General features: G+C 44.5%; 1 protein-coding gene across 4 annotated transcripts in view; it reads right to left on the reverse strand.

The window, feature by feature from the left end:
- LOC110513022 (transient receptor potential cation channel subfamily M member 7) overlaps positions 1-18,135 on the reverse strand; it is a 92,599-nt gene that overhangs the window by 33,783 nt on the left and 40,681 nt on the right. For 3 of the 4 annotated variants that reach the window (XM_036964068.1, XM_036964067.1, XM_036964066.1), the window contains exons 8-21: positions 15,781-15,955; positions 15,540-15,663; positions 14,911-14,983; positions 12,465-12,565; positions 11,662-11,796; positions 11,400-11,453; positions 11,135-11,275; positions 10,822-10,956; positions 9,845-10,122; positions 9,259-9,487; positions 8,705-8,860; positions 7,171-7,314; positions 5,165-5,293; positions 4,566-4,817 (exon numbers count right to left, since the gene is read on the reverse strand). In XM_036964068.1, the coding sequence (XP_036819963.1) occupies positions 4,566-4,817; positions 5,165-5,293; positions 7,171-7,314; positions 8,705-8,860; positions 9,259-9,487; positions 9,845-10,122; positions 10,822-10,956; positions 11,135-11,275; positions 11,400-11,453; positions 11,662-11,796; positions 12,465-12,565; positions 14,911-14,983; positions 15,540-15,663; positions 15,781-15,955 (2,126 nt within the window). Of the gene's footprint in view, positions 1-4,565; positions 4,818-5,164; positions 5,294-7,170; positions 7,315-8,704; positions 8,861-9,086; positions 9,135-9,258; positions 9,488-9,844; positions 10,123-10,821; positions 10,957-11,134; positions 11,276-11,399; positions 11,454-11,661; positions 11,797-12,464; positions 12,566-14,910; positions 14,984-15,539; positions 15,664-15,780; positions 15,956-18,135 lie in introns of those variants that run through there. The other variant, XM_036964069.1, reaches the window with a different exon arrangement.

Here is an 18,135-nt window from a genome sequence, read left to right on the forward strand (position 1 = left end):
CTGGCTAGGCCACTCCAGGACCTTGAAATGCTTCTTACGAAGCCACTCCTTCGTTGCCCGGGCGGTGTGTTTGGGATCATTGTCATGCTGAAAGACCCAGCCACGTTTAATATTCAATGCCCTTGCTGATGGAAGGAGGTTTTCACTCAAAATCTCACGATACATGGCCCCATTCATTCTTTCCTTTACACGGATCAGTCGTCCTGGTCCCTTTGCAGAAAAACAGCCCCAAAGCATGATGTTTCCACCCCCATGCTTCACAGTAGGTATGGTGGTCTTTGGATGCAACTCAGCATTCTTTGTCCTCCAAACACGACGAGTTGAGTTTTTACCAAAAAGTTATATTTTGGTTTCATCTGACCATATGACATTCTCCCAATCTTCTTCTGGATCATCCAAATGCTCTCTAGCAAACTTCAGAAGGGCCTGGACATGTACTGGCTTAAGCAGGGGGACACGTCTGGCACTACAGGATTTGAGTCCCTGGCGGCGTAGTGTGTTACTGATGGTAGGTTTTGTTACTTTGGTCCCAGCTCTCTGCAGGTCATTCACTAGGTCCCCCTGTGTGGTTCTGGGATTTTTGCTCACTGTTCTTGTGATAATTTTGACCCCACGGGGTGAGATCTTGCGTGGAGCCCCAGATCGAAGGAGATTATCAGTGGTCTTGTATGTCTTCCATTTCCTAATAATTGCTCCCACAGTTGATTTCTTCAAACCAAGCTGCTTACCTATTGCAGATTCAGTCTTCCCAGCCTGGTGCAGGTCTCCAATTTTGTTTCTGGTGTCCTTTGACAGCTCTTTGGTCTTGGCCATAGTGGAGTTTGGAGTGTGACAGTTTGAGGTTGTGGACAGGTGTCTTTTATACTGATAACAAGTTCAAACAGGTGCCATTAATACAGATAACGAGTGGAGGACAGAGTAGCCTCTTAAAGAAGTTACAGGTCTGTGAGAGCCAGAAATCTTGCTTGTTTGTAGGTGAACAAATACTTATTTTCTACCATAATTTGCAAATAAATTCATAAAAAATCGTAAAATGTGATTTTCTGGATTTTTTTCTTCTCATTTTGTCTGACATAGTTGAAGTGTGCCTATGATGAAAATTACAGGCCTCATCTTTTTAAGTGGGAGAACTTGCACAATTGGTGGCTGACTAAATACTTTTTTTGCCCCACTGTACATATAAAATGGGTAGAGCTCTCACTAAATTGATCACTAACCTTTTGAAGCTGAGCCATTTGCTCGTGCTCTGCTACGCAGCACAGTCATATCTGACTAAGATCATAACATGGTGTCAGAAGTGCTTCAACCTTGTCAAATATATACTACTTCAGAGAAAATACTGTTTCTTGAGGTTTGTCAGAGTTTAGAGTGATGAAAAGCAGCTAACTGTTCTCTTCATTGAGCAGAGCAGCCCAAGTGGAGCCGTTGCTATGGATACTTAGAGTACATGCAGAGTGAGATTTGCGCAGGGAGTGAGTGACAGAGACGAGCAGCTAATGGATTTACTAAACGGAAGAAGTTATTTCTGGTTTTGGGCAGGGCCGGCTCTTAATTTGGCAGAAGCAAATCGGGCTTGTAAGGCCTGAACGTCACGAGCATGGGTAGGGTTTGGACTTCAGATGAATGCCTGTGCAGGGCTCTAAAGGTGGATAAAAACAGTATGTAAACAGTGTTAAAGTGACTAGTGTTCAATGTCTCTATATGTTGGTGTTTTCTTTATTTTGGCAGTTACCTGTACATTGTCAGCTCTATACATAATATAAATGTAATCGTAATAGACAATTGAATTGACAACTCCATTGTAAAAATATTGACATTATCATCACTATATAAAATATGTTGATGTACATAATCCCTGATATATAAAACATTTAGATATAAATTGAAATGTTAGCATTGAAACGCCAGCCACCCTAGTCGACTGTTCTCTCTGCTACCGCACGGCAAGCGGTACCGGAGCGCCAGGTCGAGGTCCAAAAGGCTTCTTAACAGCTTCCCCCACCAAGCCATAAGACTCCTGAACAGCTAATCAAAGGGCTACCCAGACCCCTCTTTATGCTGCTGCTACTCTCAGTTTATAATCTATGCACAGGCACTTTAACTCTACCTACATGCACATAAAAAAAAGAAACGTCCCTTTTCAGGACCCTTCACAGATCTTCATTGTAAAGGTTTAAACACTGTTTCCCATGCTTGTTCAATGAACCATAAACAATTAATGAACAAGCGCCTGTGGAATGGTCGTTAAGACACTAACAACTTACAGACGGTAGGCAATTAAGGTCACAGTTATAAAAACTTAGGACACTAAAAGAGGCCTTTCTACTGACTGAAAAACACCAAAAGAAAGATGCCCCGGTCCCTGCTCATCGTGCCTTAGGCATGCTGCAAGGAGGCATGAGGACTACAGATGTGGCCAGGGCAATAAATTGCAATGTCGGTACTATGAGACGCCTAAGACAGAGCTACAGGGAGACAGGACCGACATCTGATCGGCCTCGCAGTGACAGACCACGTGTAACAACACCTGCACAGGATCGGTACATCCGAACATCACACCTGCGGGACAGGTACAGGATGGCAACAACAACTGTCCGAGTTACACCAGGAACACACAATCCTTCCATTAGTGCTCAGACTGTCCGCAATAGGCTGGACTGAGGGCTTGTAGGTCTGTTGTAAGGAAGGTCCTCACCAGACATCACCGGCAACAACGTCGCCTACGGGCACAAACCCACTGTCGCTGGACCAGATAGGCCTGGCAAAAAGTGATTGTCACTGACGAGTCACGGTTTTGTCTCACCAGGGGTGATGGTCGGATTTGCGTTTATCGTCGAAGGAATGCGTGTTACACCGAGGCCTGTACTCTGGAGCGGGATCGATTTGGAGGTGGAGGGTCCGTTATGGTCTGGGACGGTGTGTCACAGCATCATCGGACTGAGCTTGTTGTCATTGCAGGCAATCTCAACGCTGTGCGTTACAGGGAAGACATCCTCCTCATGTGGTACTCTTCCTGCAGGCTCATCCTGAAATGACCCTCCAAGCATGACAATGCCACCAACCACACTGCTCGTTCTGTGTGTGATTTCATGCAGGACAGAAATGTCAGTGTTCTGCCATGGCCAGCGAAGAGCCCGGATCTCAATCCCATTGAGCAAGTCTGGAACCTGTTGGATCGGAGGGTGAGGGCCATTCCCCCCAGAAATGTCTGGGAACTTGCAGGTGCCTTGGTGGAAGAGTGGGGTAACATCTCACAGCAAGAACTGGCAACTCTGGTGAGGAGGAGATGCACTGCAGTACTAAATGCAGCTGGTGGCCACACCAGATACTGACTGTTACTTTTCATTTTGACCACCCCTTTGTTCAGGGACACATTACTCAATTTCTGTTAGTCACATGTCTGTGGAACTTGTTCAGTTTATGTCTCAGTTGTTGAATCTTGTTATGTTCATACAAATATTTATACATGTTAAGTTTTCTGAAAATAAAAGCAGTTGACAGTGCGATGATGTTTCTTTTTTTGTTTATTACCTCAATTAACCGGTGCCCATTGACTCATTACCGGTACCCCCTGTATAAAGGCTCCACATTGACTCTGTACCGGTACCCCCTGTATAAAGGCTCCACATTGACTCTGTACCGGTACCCCCTGTATAAAGGCTCCACATTGACTCTGTACTGTTACCCCCTGTATAATGCCTCCACATTGACTCTGTACTGTTACCCCCTGTATAAAGCCTCCACATTGACTCTGTACCGGTACCCCCTGTATAAAGCCTCCACATTGACTCTGTATTGGTACTCCCTGTATAAAGCCTCCACATTGACTCTGTATTGGTACTCCCTGTATAAAGCCTCCACATTGACTCTGTATTGGTACTCCCTGTATAAAGCCTCCACATTGACTCTGTATTGGTACTCCCTGTATAAAGCCTCCACATTGACTCTGTATTGGTACTCCCTGTATAAAGCCTCCACATTGACTCTGTATTGGTACTCCCTGTATAAAGCCTCCACATTGACTCTGTATTGGTACTCCCTGTATATAGCATCCACATTGACTCTGTATTGGTACTCCCTGTATAAAGCCTCCACATTGACTCTGTATTGGTACTCCCTGTATAAAGCCTCCACATTGACTCTGTATTGGTACTCCCTGTATAAAGCCTCCACATTGACTCTGTATTGGTACTCCCTGTATAAAGCCTCCACATTGACTCTGTATTGGTACTCCCTGTTTAAAGCCTCCACATTGACTCTGTATTGGTACTCCCTGTATAAAGCCTCCACATTGACTCTGTATTGGTACTCCCTGTATAAAGCCTCGCTGTTGTTATTTCACTGCTGCCGTTTAATTATTTGTTACTTGAATTTCCTTTTTTTCTACTTATCCATTTTTCTTCTTAACTTCTTAAAGCATTGTTGATTAAGGGCTCGTAAGTAAGCATTTCACTGTAAGGTCTACACCTGTTGTATTCGGCGCATGTGACAAATACAATTTGATTTGACACAGTTGAAGAACGAATTTGGATTAGTAAAGCATTAGGGGAAAAAAGAACACTCACCATTTTACCGATCATCATCACATACGGTCCTGCTTGCTGGTTGACTGCCAGAATATCTAGGAGTCTCACGTACCAGAAGATGATATTCAAGCAATACACAGTCCGGCCTGGGACAAGCACATCCTCTCCTCCGATCCTCAATCCAAAGCCCACAAAGAAGGTGACAATAGCCAGGAAGTCTGAGAGGTTAAAATAGTCACTGAACCAGACTTTAACCTTCTGGCTAATCTTCCCAGCTTCAGACATAAACATCTACAAAGAAAGATACAGAACAGACAATAGGACATGAGTGCATCCAGTGACCTGAGAGCTCAAATCAAATCAACAATGGAAACATATTCTATCAACGTGAATGTGGACTCAGTACTTCTCTGTTTAAACTGTCACCTAGAAGAATGAGCTTGTTTAAAGCAAATTGAACTAAACTAAATGGTATTGAATCCTCTGAGAGACAAAGATAGCTGGGTAAGTGTCTTGTCCTTCTCATACAGTCATAGGGTCCAATCCAAATGGCAAAAGCAGTGCACTATATAGCAAATACGGTGCCAATTGGAACATAACCCTATTGATGTAGAGAGCAGGGAGCAGCATTAGCGTACCTCTCGTATCTTCTCAATGGCGGAGGTAAATATGTAGAGGATGACCACCCACTCTTGAGGAGACGGAAACTCGGGCATCCGGACCAGAACGACAAACGAGTAAAGCATCAGAAAACCCAGGTACGCCAGCTATCCAGGGGAAAACGCATACACACACACACACCTTTACACAAGCTATTATACAGACCCACAACACACACCTTTACATACCATACACAGGCTATTATATTGACCCACAACACACACCTTCACATACCATACACAGGCTATTATATTACCCACAATACACACCTTTACATACCATACACAGGCTATTATATTGACCCACAACACACACATTTACATACCATACACAGGCTATTATACAGACCCACAAACGTACATCAGCTAGCCAGGAGACACACACCACACACATACACCTTAAATTAGGGTTATCAAGATACCAGTACCGCGATACTAGGAAGTAAGGAAAAATGAAGCAGACTTAATTACTTGAGGAAAACAGTCCTAATGTTGGAAAATAACTGCCTTATGTTGTCACTGAGTCACATTTGTTTATTTAGCAATCAATAGCATACACGGTTGTACAACAGCACCACAGAGTGAAGTCTGCTTTGTGCTTGTTTTGGTATTGTAGTATTGTGATACTGGTATTGTAGTATTGTGATACCAGTATCGATACTGGTAACACACACACACACACACACACACACTAATACAGAAAGAACCAGGTAAGCGTAAAGCTGATTGAAAATGCTTCTTTATTGTTACTAAACCCTTGTCCAAGACAATGCCCAGGGCCCATATTTAAAAAGTGTCCCCCCCCCGTCCATATAATCTTATTTATTTAAAATCTATATCAACCCTTCTCAAACCTTTTCTCAGAGACCCCCAGATATTCCATGTATTTGAACTATTCCAGAACTAGCACACCCGAATCAACTAGTTAACTTATCATCAAGCCCTCGACCAGGTAAAACCGGTGTGCTAGTTTAGGGCCGTTAGAGGAGAGGTTTGAAAAAGTCTGATCTGTAGGGGTCATTATGACCTAAAAGGCTAAACTGATCCTATATCAGCAGTCCTACTTTGTTCCTGCTTTGTGACATACCCCCAGGTCTTTTTAGAGGTGAACACTGTGAGCCTGACTAGCGAAGCATGAAGTGAAGGAAACTACAGCATTCAACAACACCTCTCAGCCATTATACAGACCCCCCCCCCCCACCCTAGACATCAGTCATTCTAACTATGGCCCGGGGGTTAGGTAGGGTGTGTGTGGCTGTTGGAGGGCCGTGACTAAACTGAGACTGATCAGTGTGGGGATCAGTGCTGACGGGGGCAGGCAGGGTTATTATGTGGAGGCAGAGATCATGATGTGACAGACATGCAGTGAGAGATGGATCATTGTGTGGCAGGCAGCATAATTATGTTGATGTTGATTGTGGGGTAGATGAGCATTGATCTGGGTACAGCAGATATAGTTATGTTAAGGACTGTTCTACTGATGCTATCAGGACATGCAAATGAAGCCAGGGCACCTGGAACACCACCTGAGGGTACATGTGTGTGTGTGTGTGTGTGTGTGTGTGTGTGAAGTATGCAGGGTGTGGGAGGTAGAGCTCTGGAAAAGTACACACACGCCCCAGCCTCCCTCGGTCCTCTCAACATGAACACGTTTCATGTCAGCCCTCCCTGGTCTCAGAGTACACACACTGGGCAAGTGGTGCTCAGTTTTAGACAATTATATTCTTTCTAAAAAGGGAAATCTCCACCCACCCGGGACACAATGCGATTCAAAATGAACTCATCCACACACACACACTGGGCAGGATACAGGAAATATCCCAGGAGGAGAAAGGAAACATCCCTTCCATTTAAGCTGCTTAGCGGCTCCACAGGGAAAACCTTGGTAGTCAGAACTCTGCTGTACCATTAAACATAGTAGGGCCCAGAGTGTCTGCTAGTCAGCTCACATGGAGGGGGTAGAGCCAGGGGCTAGGGATTCATACCGTGTTGAACCAGAATTTGACGATGGGGGCGTGGTAGAAGGCGTAGAACTTCCTGGTTAGAGGAAGTCTTCGGGAGCGGACCTGTGTCTCCGCCTCATCCTTCACCTCCACGTTGTCATCCGCCTTCGCCTCCTGGAACACATCCTGGAGAAGAATCATGTTTAATAACGCCTCTTTAATAGACTGTATAGACAGGTATATGTCCATATATATACATGCAGACTGAAAACAGACCACAGCACCAGAAATTAAGAAACCATGAATGAAGAGAGCACTGCAGTCCAACCCTCTCTCTCATATAGCTACCCCTCATAGCTAAATCCCAGGACCCTCATAGCTTCCCCTCATAGCTAAATCCCAGGACCCTCATAGCTACCCCTGATAGCTAAATCCCAGGACCCTCATAGCTTCCCCTCATAGCTAAACCCCGGGATCAGCATAGCTTCCCCTCATAGCTAAACCCCGGGATCAGCATAGCTTCTCCTCATAGCTAAATCCCAGGACCCTCATAGCTACCCCTCATAGCTAAACCCCAGGACCATCATAGCTTCCCCTCATAGCTAAATCCCAGGACCCTCATAGCTTCCCCTCATAGCTAAACCCCGGGATCATCATAGCTTCTCCTCATAGCTAAATCCCAGGACCCTCATAGCTTCCCCTCATAGCTAAATCCCAGGACCCTCATAGCTTCCCCTCATAGCTAAATCCCAGGACCCTCATAGCTTCCCCTCATAGCTAAACCCCGGGATCATCATAGCTTCTCCTCATAGCTAAATCCCAGGACCCTCATAGCTTCCCCTCATAGCTAAATCCCAGGACCCTCATAGCTTCCCCTCATAGCTAAATCCCAGGACCCTCATAGCTTCCCCTCATAGCTAAATCCCAGGACCCTCATAGCTACCCCTGATAGCTAAATCCCAGGACCCTCATAGCTTCCCCTCATAGCTAAACCCCGGGATCAGCATAGCTTCCCCTCATAGCTAAACCCCGGGATCAGCATAGCTTCTCCTCATAGCTAAATCCCAGGACCCTCATAGCTACCCCTCATAGCTAAACCCCAGGACCATCATAGCTTCCCCTCATAGCTAAATCCCAGGACCCTCATAGCTTCCCCTCATAGCTAAACCCCGGGATCATCATAGCTTCTCCTCATAGCTAAATCCCAGGACCCTCATAGCTTCCCCTCATAGCTAAATCCCAGGACCCTCATAGCTTCCCCTCATAGCTAAATCCCAGGACCCTCATAGCTTCCCCTCATAACTAAACCCCAGGATCATCATAGCTTCTCCTCATAGCTAAACCCCAGGACCCTCATAGCTTCCCCTCATAGCTAAACCCCGGGACCAGCATAGCTTCCCCTCATAGCTAAACCCCGGGATCATCATAGCTTCCCCTCATAGCTAAACCCCAGGACCCTCATAGCTAAATCCCAGGATCATCAGAATACCAGTAGCACCAGTGTACTTGCCAGAACAGACACAGTAAGATAAGAAAAGAAAACAGATGAGATGAACTCTGTCATATTGATTCTGACCATCTGTATGTTGTCGGTGGTGTTATGGAAGTTGTGTTCGCTGTCCTCCATGGTCATCTGATGGGCGTCCTGACTCTGAGGGATGTGGGACATCTCTGCCTTTGTCTTGTACTCCAACAGGAGGATTGCAGGAGGCACCAGGATACTGAGGATCACCTAGAGATATATACATTATTATATTTAGTTTTTAAATGTATTTATGTTTACTCAGGAGGGACCAGGATACTGAGGATCACCTAGAGATATATACATTATTATATTTAGTTTTTAAATATATTTATTGTATATGTTTATTTATGTTTACTCAGGAGGGACCAGGATACTGAGGATCACCTAGAGATATATACATTATTATATTTAGTTTTTAAATATATTTATTGTATATGTTTATTTATGTTTACTCAGGAGGGACCAGGATACTGAGGATCACCTGGAAAAACGTAATACATCTATAATAACCATCCAAGCACAGAGCCATGTGGAACACTATTGAGTGTGTGTGTGTGTGTGTGTATATATATATATATATACACTGCATTGCTGGGCAGTGTCACCTTGTACCAGGAGTTCTTCCTCATGTTGAGTCGTCCCATCCACATGTCTGACAGCAGCAGTTGGGTACAGGTGTGAGCCACAAAGGGTCGTAACCGCGACGACACGGCCAGCTTCAGACAGGTGCTGTTACTCCAGTTCTTCAGTTCGTAGGTCAGCAGTTTCATCGCCATGGTTTCATCCTGTCTGAATGACTGCTCCAGGAGGTCCACTGCTAGGGTGCCAAATTCACTATGAAATAATAATCATCATCAACCTTACATTACTCCAGACATCATCCCTCTGAACATGACACACACATACCACGGTATCAAACTCACTGAAAACACCTTCATTAACATCCTCATCAGTCACCACAACACAGCTCCTCATGGTCACTTGACTCACAAAAATAGTCTGATACATCACATACTAATACTCAGTAATACTCATACTTCAAGTAGCCTTGAGTATTAGTGACTACTAGTAGTAATGCATCATACTTGGAGTACTTAAAGTATTAGTATGTAATCTGTCACATATTATAGTAGTCTTGAGTATTAGTGAGGATTGAAGTGTCCTAGTTATTTGGTGTGTAATGTGTCATACTTGGAGTAGTCCTTGAGTTCCTGGGAGGTGTCGTCGACCACGTCACTCTTCTTGGCCTCATAGCCCATGGAGCGACAGAGTTTACAGGCCACCAGGGCCTTGGCCATGCTTTCCTCCCCATGCTGCCAGAAGAACAGAGACATCTTCTGCCTATTCATCAGGACGGCCCACATCAGCAGCTCATTGAACGGGTACGGGAACCTGCGTGTCTCTGGGTCATCGATGTCAACAATCTCCTCCTTGGCTTTTTTCTTGGACTGGTCTGTCGCCGACTCCAACTAAGAGGGAGAGGGGTGGGCGTCAAGAGGGCGATTTGAATAATCTGATGGCTCGGTTCTGTGGGTGTGTGTGTGTGTGTACACACCTTGGGTTTGTAGTGATTTGATTGATTTATTTCATTCATGCTCGCAGTCAACAAGAGTAATGCAGAATGCACAGTTACATTCAGACAATACTTCAAAAACAAGATACTACATTAAATAAAAAAAGAAATGACAGTTTAAAGTGTCACATTTTGTTATTAAAAAGTCTGATGGCAGATGTCAATGGTAGAATTTTTCAGCCCATTTTTCCTTGCGTTGATGCTGGACAGTTGGTTCTGGTTGCGGAGGACTCTGCCAGTACTCTCCCCTTCTCTGTGGTAGGAGATCCTGTAGACGGTGGTCAGGTTGGTGCATGTCAGTGATCAATCTTACTGCTGCTTGCTCTCTCCATGGCTGTAGTGGTGGAAGGGTCAGTGGGATGTCTCTGTTTGTTATTATCTTGCTTGTCCTTTCCTGTACCTTATCCAGTGCAGCTTGCTGCATCTTTGTGCAGCCTACCAGCAACACACTGTCATACTCCAGGCATGGTCAGATTACATTGGTTTAGATTTCCACAAGGTCATCAGTGGACAGGCTGTTTCTTGCCATCACACAAGTCACAGTGTGTTCTCAAATATGACTCTCCATGTTGTGCGTGTGTGTGTGTGTGTGTACCTTGGGTTTGTATGGCTGTGCAGTCTTGATGAAGTGGTTGTGCCTGGTCTTCTCCTTCTTGTCGGCCTGGATACTGAACGACTCTTGGCTCTTCCTCAGGTGGGACCCAGGCCCTGCAGAGTGGCGACCTGACCTCTGGAGAGAGACAGAGAAAAAGATAGAGAACAGTTTACTTTCACCATTACTCTAAATGAATCAATCAGTCAAAGATCAAAATAACCTGTGTGAACAATGACTTTAACCCTTGACCCTGAAGCGAACTGACGTTTTAACCTTTTATCTTCAACCCTTAACACTAACCGTTAACCCTTACCCTGCTGTTGCCATGGAGATTGTTGTAGATGATCCTGAAGCGTTTCCTGGTGTAGTTGCACCTGTAAGTCCCGCCCATCAGGTACTCTATCACCAGGCCAATGTCAATTAAGGTCATCTTGTAGTTAGGGGGGAGATTACCCTGGAAACAATTAGAGTCATAGTGAGCCATACTAATCAACAACACCATCATCATCATCAATTACTATTGTTCAAATTAATTCAAACTTTGACAATCAATGGTTGACAAGAAGTCAAAGATGCACCTGTTTGACATCCCTTACGAGGTTGAAGAGCGTGGGATTGGTAGGGGACTGTTTCTGGAACAGAAGAGACACAGATAAAAACACTATGCCCAGCAGGACCATGGATAAACAGACCGTTTAGAAATGATTTTGACAGAATACGAATCAAACGTTAGAATTGAGAAGTTGCACGTGTGATGAGAACAGTAAATGGTACCAGCATAGAGCCCTGTGGAGCATCATTACATGTATGTGTGTGAAATTGGTGAGCTGTGTGTGTTACCGTGTTGTATAGCTCCTCCAGCCGTGTGATGGTAAGGAACCTGTGCATGCTAACTCCATTCTCAATCAGGAGCTTCACAAACTCCACACGGTCCATCACTAAGGCATCCAGCATGGCCTGCTCCAACGAACCCACCTGCGCACACACACACACACCTCAACATGGATCCAACATTGACTGCACTAACAATGAATAAATACACCAGACCAGTTCAGATTAGTCAAAATAAACAGTCTTCCTGTAGCCTGTCCCTTGGGTCATATAGGACCACTGACTCTGGAGTGGCTAGCTTAGGAGATATTTGGGGTTTAAATGACATTTATTCCATTTAGGCTGATACTGATGAACAGCACGTTCATAATAGATGCAGTCTTGACAGACAGACAGCCAGCCACACAGACAGACAGAGAGCCAGCCACACAGACAGACAGAGAGCCAGCCACACAGACAGACAGAGAGCCAGCCACACAGACAGCCAGAGAGCCAGCCAGCCACACAGACAGACAGCCAGAGAGCCAGCCAGCCACACAGACAGACAGAAAGCCAGCCACACAGACAGACAGAAAGGCAGCCACACAGACAGACAGAAAGGCAGCCACACAGACAGACAGAAAGCCAGCCACACAGACAGACAGAAAGCCAGCCACACAGACAGACAGAAAGCCAGCCACACAGACAGACAGAAAGCCAGCCACACAGACAGACAGAAAGCCAGCCACACAGACAGACCGCCACATAAACAGAGAGAGCCAGCCAGCCAGAGAAAGAGCCGAAGAGAGCCAGCCAGCCACAGATCGACGTACCAGTAGCTGCTGTCCATAGACAAACACATGGTTCTTGGCGATGTCCACCCGGTCCCAGGCCAGAGTCAGAACCAGCTGGTCAAATGCAGACTCATTGGTGCCTGGAGGAGCAGCACACAAATTACATGTTATTGGTCACATGCGTCAAATACAACAGGTGTAGACTTTACAGGAAAATGCTCACCTACGAGCCCGTTCCCAACAATGCAGAGATAAAAAGACAAATATTAGCTAAATAAAAAGGAAATAGTAACAAACACATTAACGAGGCTATATACGAGGAGTACCAGTACTGAGTCAATGTGCAGGGGTACCAGGTAGTTTGTAGTATGTACATGTGGATAGGGTTAGAAGTGACTAGGTATCAGGATATATAATAAACAGTAGCAGCAGCGTAAGCACACACACAAACTAATTGCTAGGCAAAGCCACATTAATTGTGTGTTTCCTGTTGACTTAGCAGCAGGATTTAGAGAACAGGGCTGGGGAAGGACAATACAGAAACAACCATACAGAATAATACAGATGAATTACCATACTAAAATCACCACTACTGTTTTACACAGAACCATTTCCTAACATGGGATCCAATGTACACTCTAATCTACAGGATTTCCTTTTGGTAAAGTTTAAAGTTCAAGTTGTAAATCCTGATGTGGGAGACGGGACATTTCCATATCTACAAACATGTCTCTGTAACCTTACGGTTCATCTGATATGTTTATGGACGACATCTTAAAGTAACTGTCCAGAGAAAATCTCACGTTTAACAGCTCATAATCTGTTAACTCTAACACAAATCATACTCTTCCTATACTCATGTGACCAAAGCATAAAATACAGGAAAAAAACAACCTCTTCAAAAACACCACCTCAAAGTTGTATTTCAAACAGACCATTTCCTCATAGAGGACACGTCTCATATTTCCTCATAGAGGAGACTTCTCATTATCACCGAGCTGGCTCATTAGCTGATGTGGCTAAGAGGAAGGCATTAACGCTATGGACTGGCCCGCCCGTTCCCCAGACCTGAATCCAATTGAGCACATCTGGGACATCATGCCTCGCTCCATCCACCAACGCCACGTTGCACCACAGACTGTCCAGGAGTTCGTGGATGCTTTAGTCCAGGTCTGGGAGGAGATCCCTCAGGAGACCAGCTGCCACCTCATCAGGAGCATGCCCAGGCGTTGTAGGGAGGTCATACAGGCACGTGGAGGCCACACACACTACTGAGACTCATTTTGACTTGTTTTAAGGACATTACATCAAAGTTGGATCAGCCTGTAGTGTGGTTTTCCACTTTCATTTGGAGTGTAACTCAAAATCCAGACCTTCATGGGTTGATAAATTTGATTTCCATTGATAATTTGTGTGTGATTTTGTTGTCAGCACATTCAACTATGTAAAGAAAAAAGTATTTAATAAGAACATTTCATTCATTCAGATCTAGGATGTGTTATTTTAGTGTTCCCTTTATTTTTTTGAGCAGTGTAGGTCATATTTCATAGAAATCTGGAAACACTGGACAGCTATTTTAAAGGTATTTCCATATGCTTGTGTATGTATCCTTTAGGGTCGAATGAGCTATTGAGGCCTTCTATTGAGGATGTGTTCCTGGTGTACCAAGACTAATGCTGGTTTGACAGGCTTATATTTTCCTGCTGGCTGGGGATCTATTATGCTCAGTCAGAATGTCCTGAACTCTTAACTGACTGGACTGGTTCCTCTACTACGGGATCTACATAGCTGGTAGACAAGCTGCGTGGGGCGGACTTTGAACACATTCCTGCATTTGTCTGAACTTCTTATTCAATGACAGAAGACCACTGATAGATAGACACACAACTACTGAATACACAGGGACAGACTAGTTCATGTGAATACCTATCCTTTCAGAGCTCTCCTGCCCTCTGTGTTAGAGCCAGATCGGATAGAATAGAACAAAGAAAAGTGAGAAGAGGACAGCTTTATGTGTTGTGAGAATGGGGTCTCGGAGTGTCTAGCAATAAGCCCCTCTGAGACCCACAGGGAAACCCCAAAAGAGAGCAAGTGAGAGAGCGAGAGAAAGAGCGCGAGATAGCGGCAGGACAAGAGATAGTGAGAGAAACAGAGGACGAGAGAGATAGCGAGAGAGTAGGACAAGAGAGAGCTCAGGACAAGAGAGAGATAGATAGTAGGAGAGCTCAGGAGTAGAGGGAGAGAGCAGGACGAAAGAGACAGACAGACGGAGGGAGGAGAGTGTTGACTTCTCAAAACATATCTATAGTATCAGTTTCAAAATGAAAACTTTGGTTACACAACCCACTGTCTCGCCCTTCTGTTTGTTTTATTATTGGGATCTTTTCATTTGCCCTCTCCCTTTCTCTAGGTCAGAGGGGAGTCATGGGCACAGATCTTCTGTCAGTCAAACAACAGGACACTGAGATGAAGTTACCCAACACACCTTTCAGTAATGCCCTCAGTATGGCCACATCGATATCCTGGTGGTCCTCAGAGCCGATATGAAACACAGTGATCTGTCGTTCAGAGGAAGGAGAGAGGGAGAAAAACCCACATGGTCATTAAAAAATCTAAAGTAATGCAATACGTTCTGGTATTTATGAAAAACGATAAGCGTCATCAGTATCATTATATTAATCAGACTATGAACAGACGACACAGTATGCATTGTAGGATTCAGCTTTTTCTTAAAATTCATTCAGTATTTGTTAAGGATCCCCATTAGCTGTTGCCAAGGCAGCAGCTACTCATCCTGGGGTCCAGGAAGGCAGTTATATACAATTTGAAATATTACATGACATTACATTTCAGAACACTTTACCCAATACATTTAGTCCACTATCACATATTTACAAAACAACATCCATGTGTGTCTTATGTGTCTGTGCCTGTGTGTGTGTCTGTGCCTGTATGTGTGTGTGTGTGTGTGTGTGTGTGTGTCTCTTCACAGTCCCCGCTGTTCCATAAGGTGTATTTTTATTTGTTTTTTAAAATCTGATTCTACTGCTTGTATCAGTTACCTGATGTGGAATAGATTTCCATGTATTCACTGTGAGTTAACCATGTGTTTACCAGTTCTTTGCTCTTCATACATTCCATAAGGGTCTGGAAGAGGTGTATAGCATCGCTGTGGCTGAAGTTGAACGTCTTTTTGATCGTAGCGATGATTTCTATCTCCACACCGTCAGGTAGACCCCTGAAGGGTTAAAGGAAGTTACATCCACGATCATTCCTCTAAGTAACGGTCCTAGCACAGAACCCTGTGGAACCCCATTATATGTGATGCAATCTGTTAGAAGAATGTGTGTCTCACCCCCCCTCCTCAGTCTGTTTGTGGACATAGGCCAGCATGTCAGCAGCACGCCCAGTCCCCTCACAGACCACCACAGGAACAGGTGGAGTCTCCTGAAGGTACTCCAACACTGTCAGAATTACGTTGGGACCCCCCTCAAATATCAACGCTACCACAGGAACACCCTGACCAATTCCTGGGGGGGAGGGAGAAAGAAAGGACAGAGAAAGAGAGAGAAAGCCAGAAGATCACTAAATATGCTGTTAAGAACATTGGAAACATCTCAAATATTAACACTGTATGTTCATCGAGATGCTGTATTCTATTGGTCTCTGTTTGTGATGACAACAGGAAAGCAGTAAAGGGTTAAGAGAGACATGTGACAGGTCTTAAAGCTCCATTTTAAGAGGGTGTTTCAGCAGGTCAGCAGACTGCCACACCATAATAACAGTGGGTGTGCATTCTGTATGGGTGTCTGCCTAGGCTATTTTAATAATAGGGGATCTAAGGTTATTGTGATAATAGCCGGTCTCTGGTAACTGCCTCTGTCACACACTGGCACTTAGAAGCACCACACAGAGACAGAAAAGGCGGAGATACAGCAACTACAGTAGACACTGACTGATAGACTTCTTTTGCTAATCTTTATCAAGGGTGCCAATAATTTTGGACCTGACCATTATTCTCAGACATTGCCTTCAGGTGTTAAAGTACTCTCAACACACAGCCGCAGAGAAGACGCCTGGGGTGGAAATAATAATTATAAAACGTTACGTTTGGATCCTGGATGCTAATTGGTTGATAGTCATTATTTATTTACGATAATCCTCAGGTAATGCTTGTTAACAGTTCAATTTGAATTATCACTGCGCATTCACTGTCCCACAGCCCAGCCAGGCTATTCAAAACCGTTCTCTCTACCGGAAACAGCATCTTGACATTATTTCCCCATGTTTCTAGCCTAACATTTGGTTTGCAACAGTGGGGGTTTGTCTAAACCCTGCAGTCTGTCTCTCCAATCTCTGCAACAATGTTGGAATGCAACCTTCAACGTGCAAAATGAGACTGAACGTGTCTGGACGAGACAGACAGCTTCTCTGAGCCAGGTGAATTCAGGCAGGCCCAGTCCTGGCCGTTCTGCCGCCCTAGGCGAGAAAAAATTACCGCCCTCCTCCTATCCCAGAAAAACTAGAATAGTGTAGCCTACAGTGACAGCCCACAATGCAATTTTATGAATGCCCATCCATGTACTACTGATTGTAAAACAGGTAGTAGCATTTTATTAGCCTAATCCGGATTCCTGACCAAGGCTGAAGACTAATCATTTTGTCTATTTAAGATCTGCATATGAGATACCCAAGATTATCAGGAGTTATGAGTCCATTTCAGTGAGAATCCGTGTGTTTTCTACAGCCAGAAATACACAAGTATTTTCTTCTTTGCTATGATCAGCTCGTAAAAAAATGGACAAATTGGCCTACAATTGATTCATGACCATTTAGCCCACGGAGTGAAACTCCCAGACAGCAGTCGTGAGAAGCCTCATTTAATTCCATATTGTCCATTTTATTTGGACACATCCTGGTTTTAGGATATTGAATTGCATTTTTATTTAATAGGGCTATTTGGTCAAAGAGACGTGCTTGATGTAAAAAAAAAGTGTCTGTCTCATAACATTGTCATAAATATGGTCTCCAGTCTGTAGGCAACAGAAAAACCACAGGTTACTACTCTTTCTACTATAGGCTACATGATTCATGTTATGTGACTTGAGTGTTGGTGGAGCACCGCCGCTCTGCTCATCTCCAACAGCACCCTGGAGAGGCATGCTGGGAATGGACAAGCTAAATATTTTGCGACCCTGACTTTGGCAAAGTGGGCACTCCTTATCATGGGGTGGTATCAGCACTCACCTAAATAGCCCGTATGCCGTAGGGCGAGATACGTTTTCATTGTTTTTGGGCAGAATTATGTGAGGCGTTATGTGTTGTTGGAGGGGATTCCTGGTCAGTTTAGCTCGTAAAATGCCGCCCTCGTCAATCTGCCACCCTAGGCAACCACCTAATCCTGCCTAATGGGCGGGCCGGCCCTGTTTATGCATCAGCATAATTATTATGGATATATCCAAAGAAATGGCAATAGAAACAAAGGTGAAACAAACAAAAATGTAGCTAGTTTGCTGTCATTCCAGCTGCTTGGTGTGATTGTGTTAGCTTTAGTTGCTTAGCTAGAAAAGGAAAAATTGCTAGCCTGCATAGTAACCTTTCTCAATTAGAACGGACGACCAGTCCACTTGGCTAGGTAATGTGCCAATAAAACAAACAAAAAAAATGTGCTTTTGGCAAGCAACCACATAAATAGAACACACAACTGGGG

Source organism: Oncorhynchus mykiss, chromosome 26, assembly GCF_013265735.2.
Source record: "Oncorhynchus mykiss isolate Arlee chromosome 26, USDA_OmykA_1.1, whole genome shotgun sequence".
Lineage (NCBI taxonomy): Eukaryota > Metazoa > Chordata > Actinopteri > Salmoniformes > Salmonidae > Oncorhynchus > Oncorhynchus mykiss.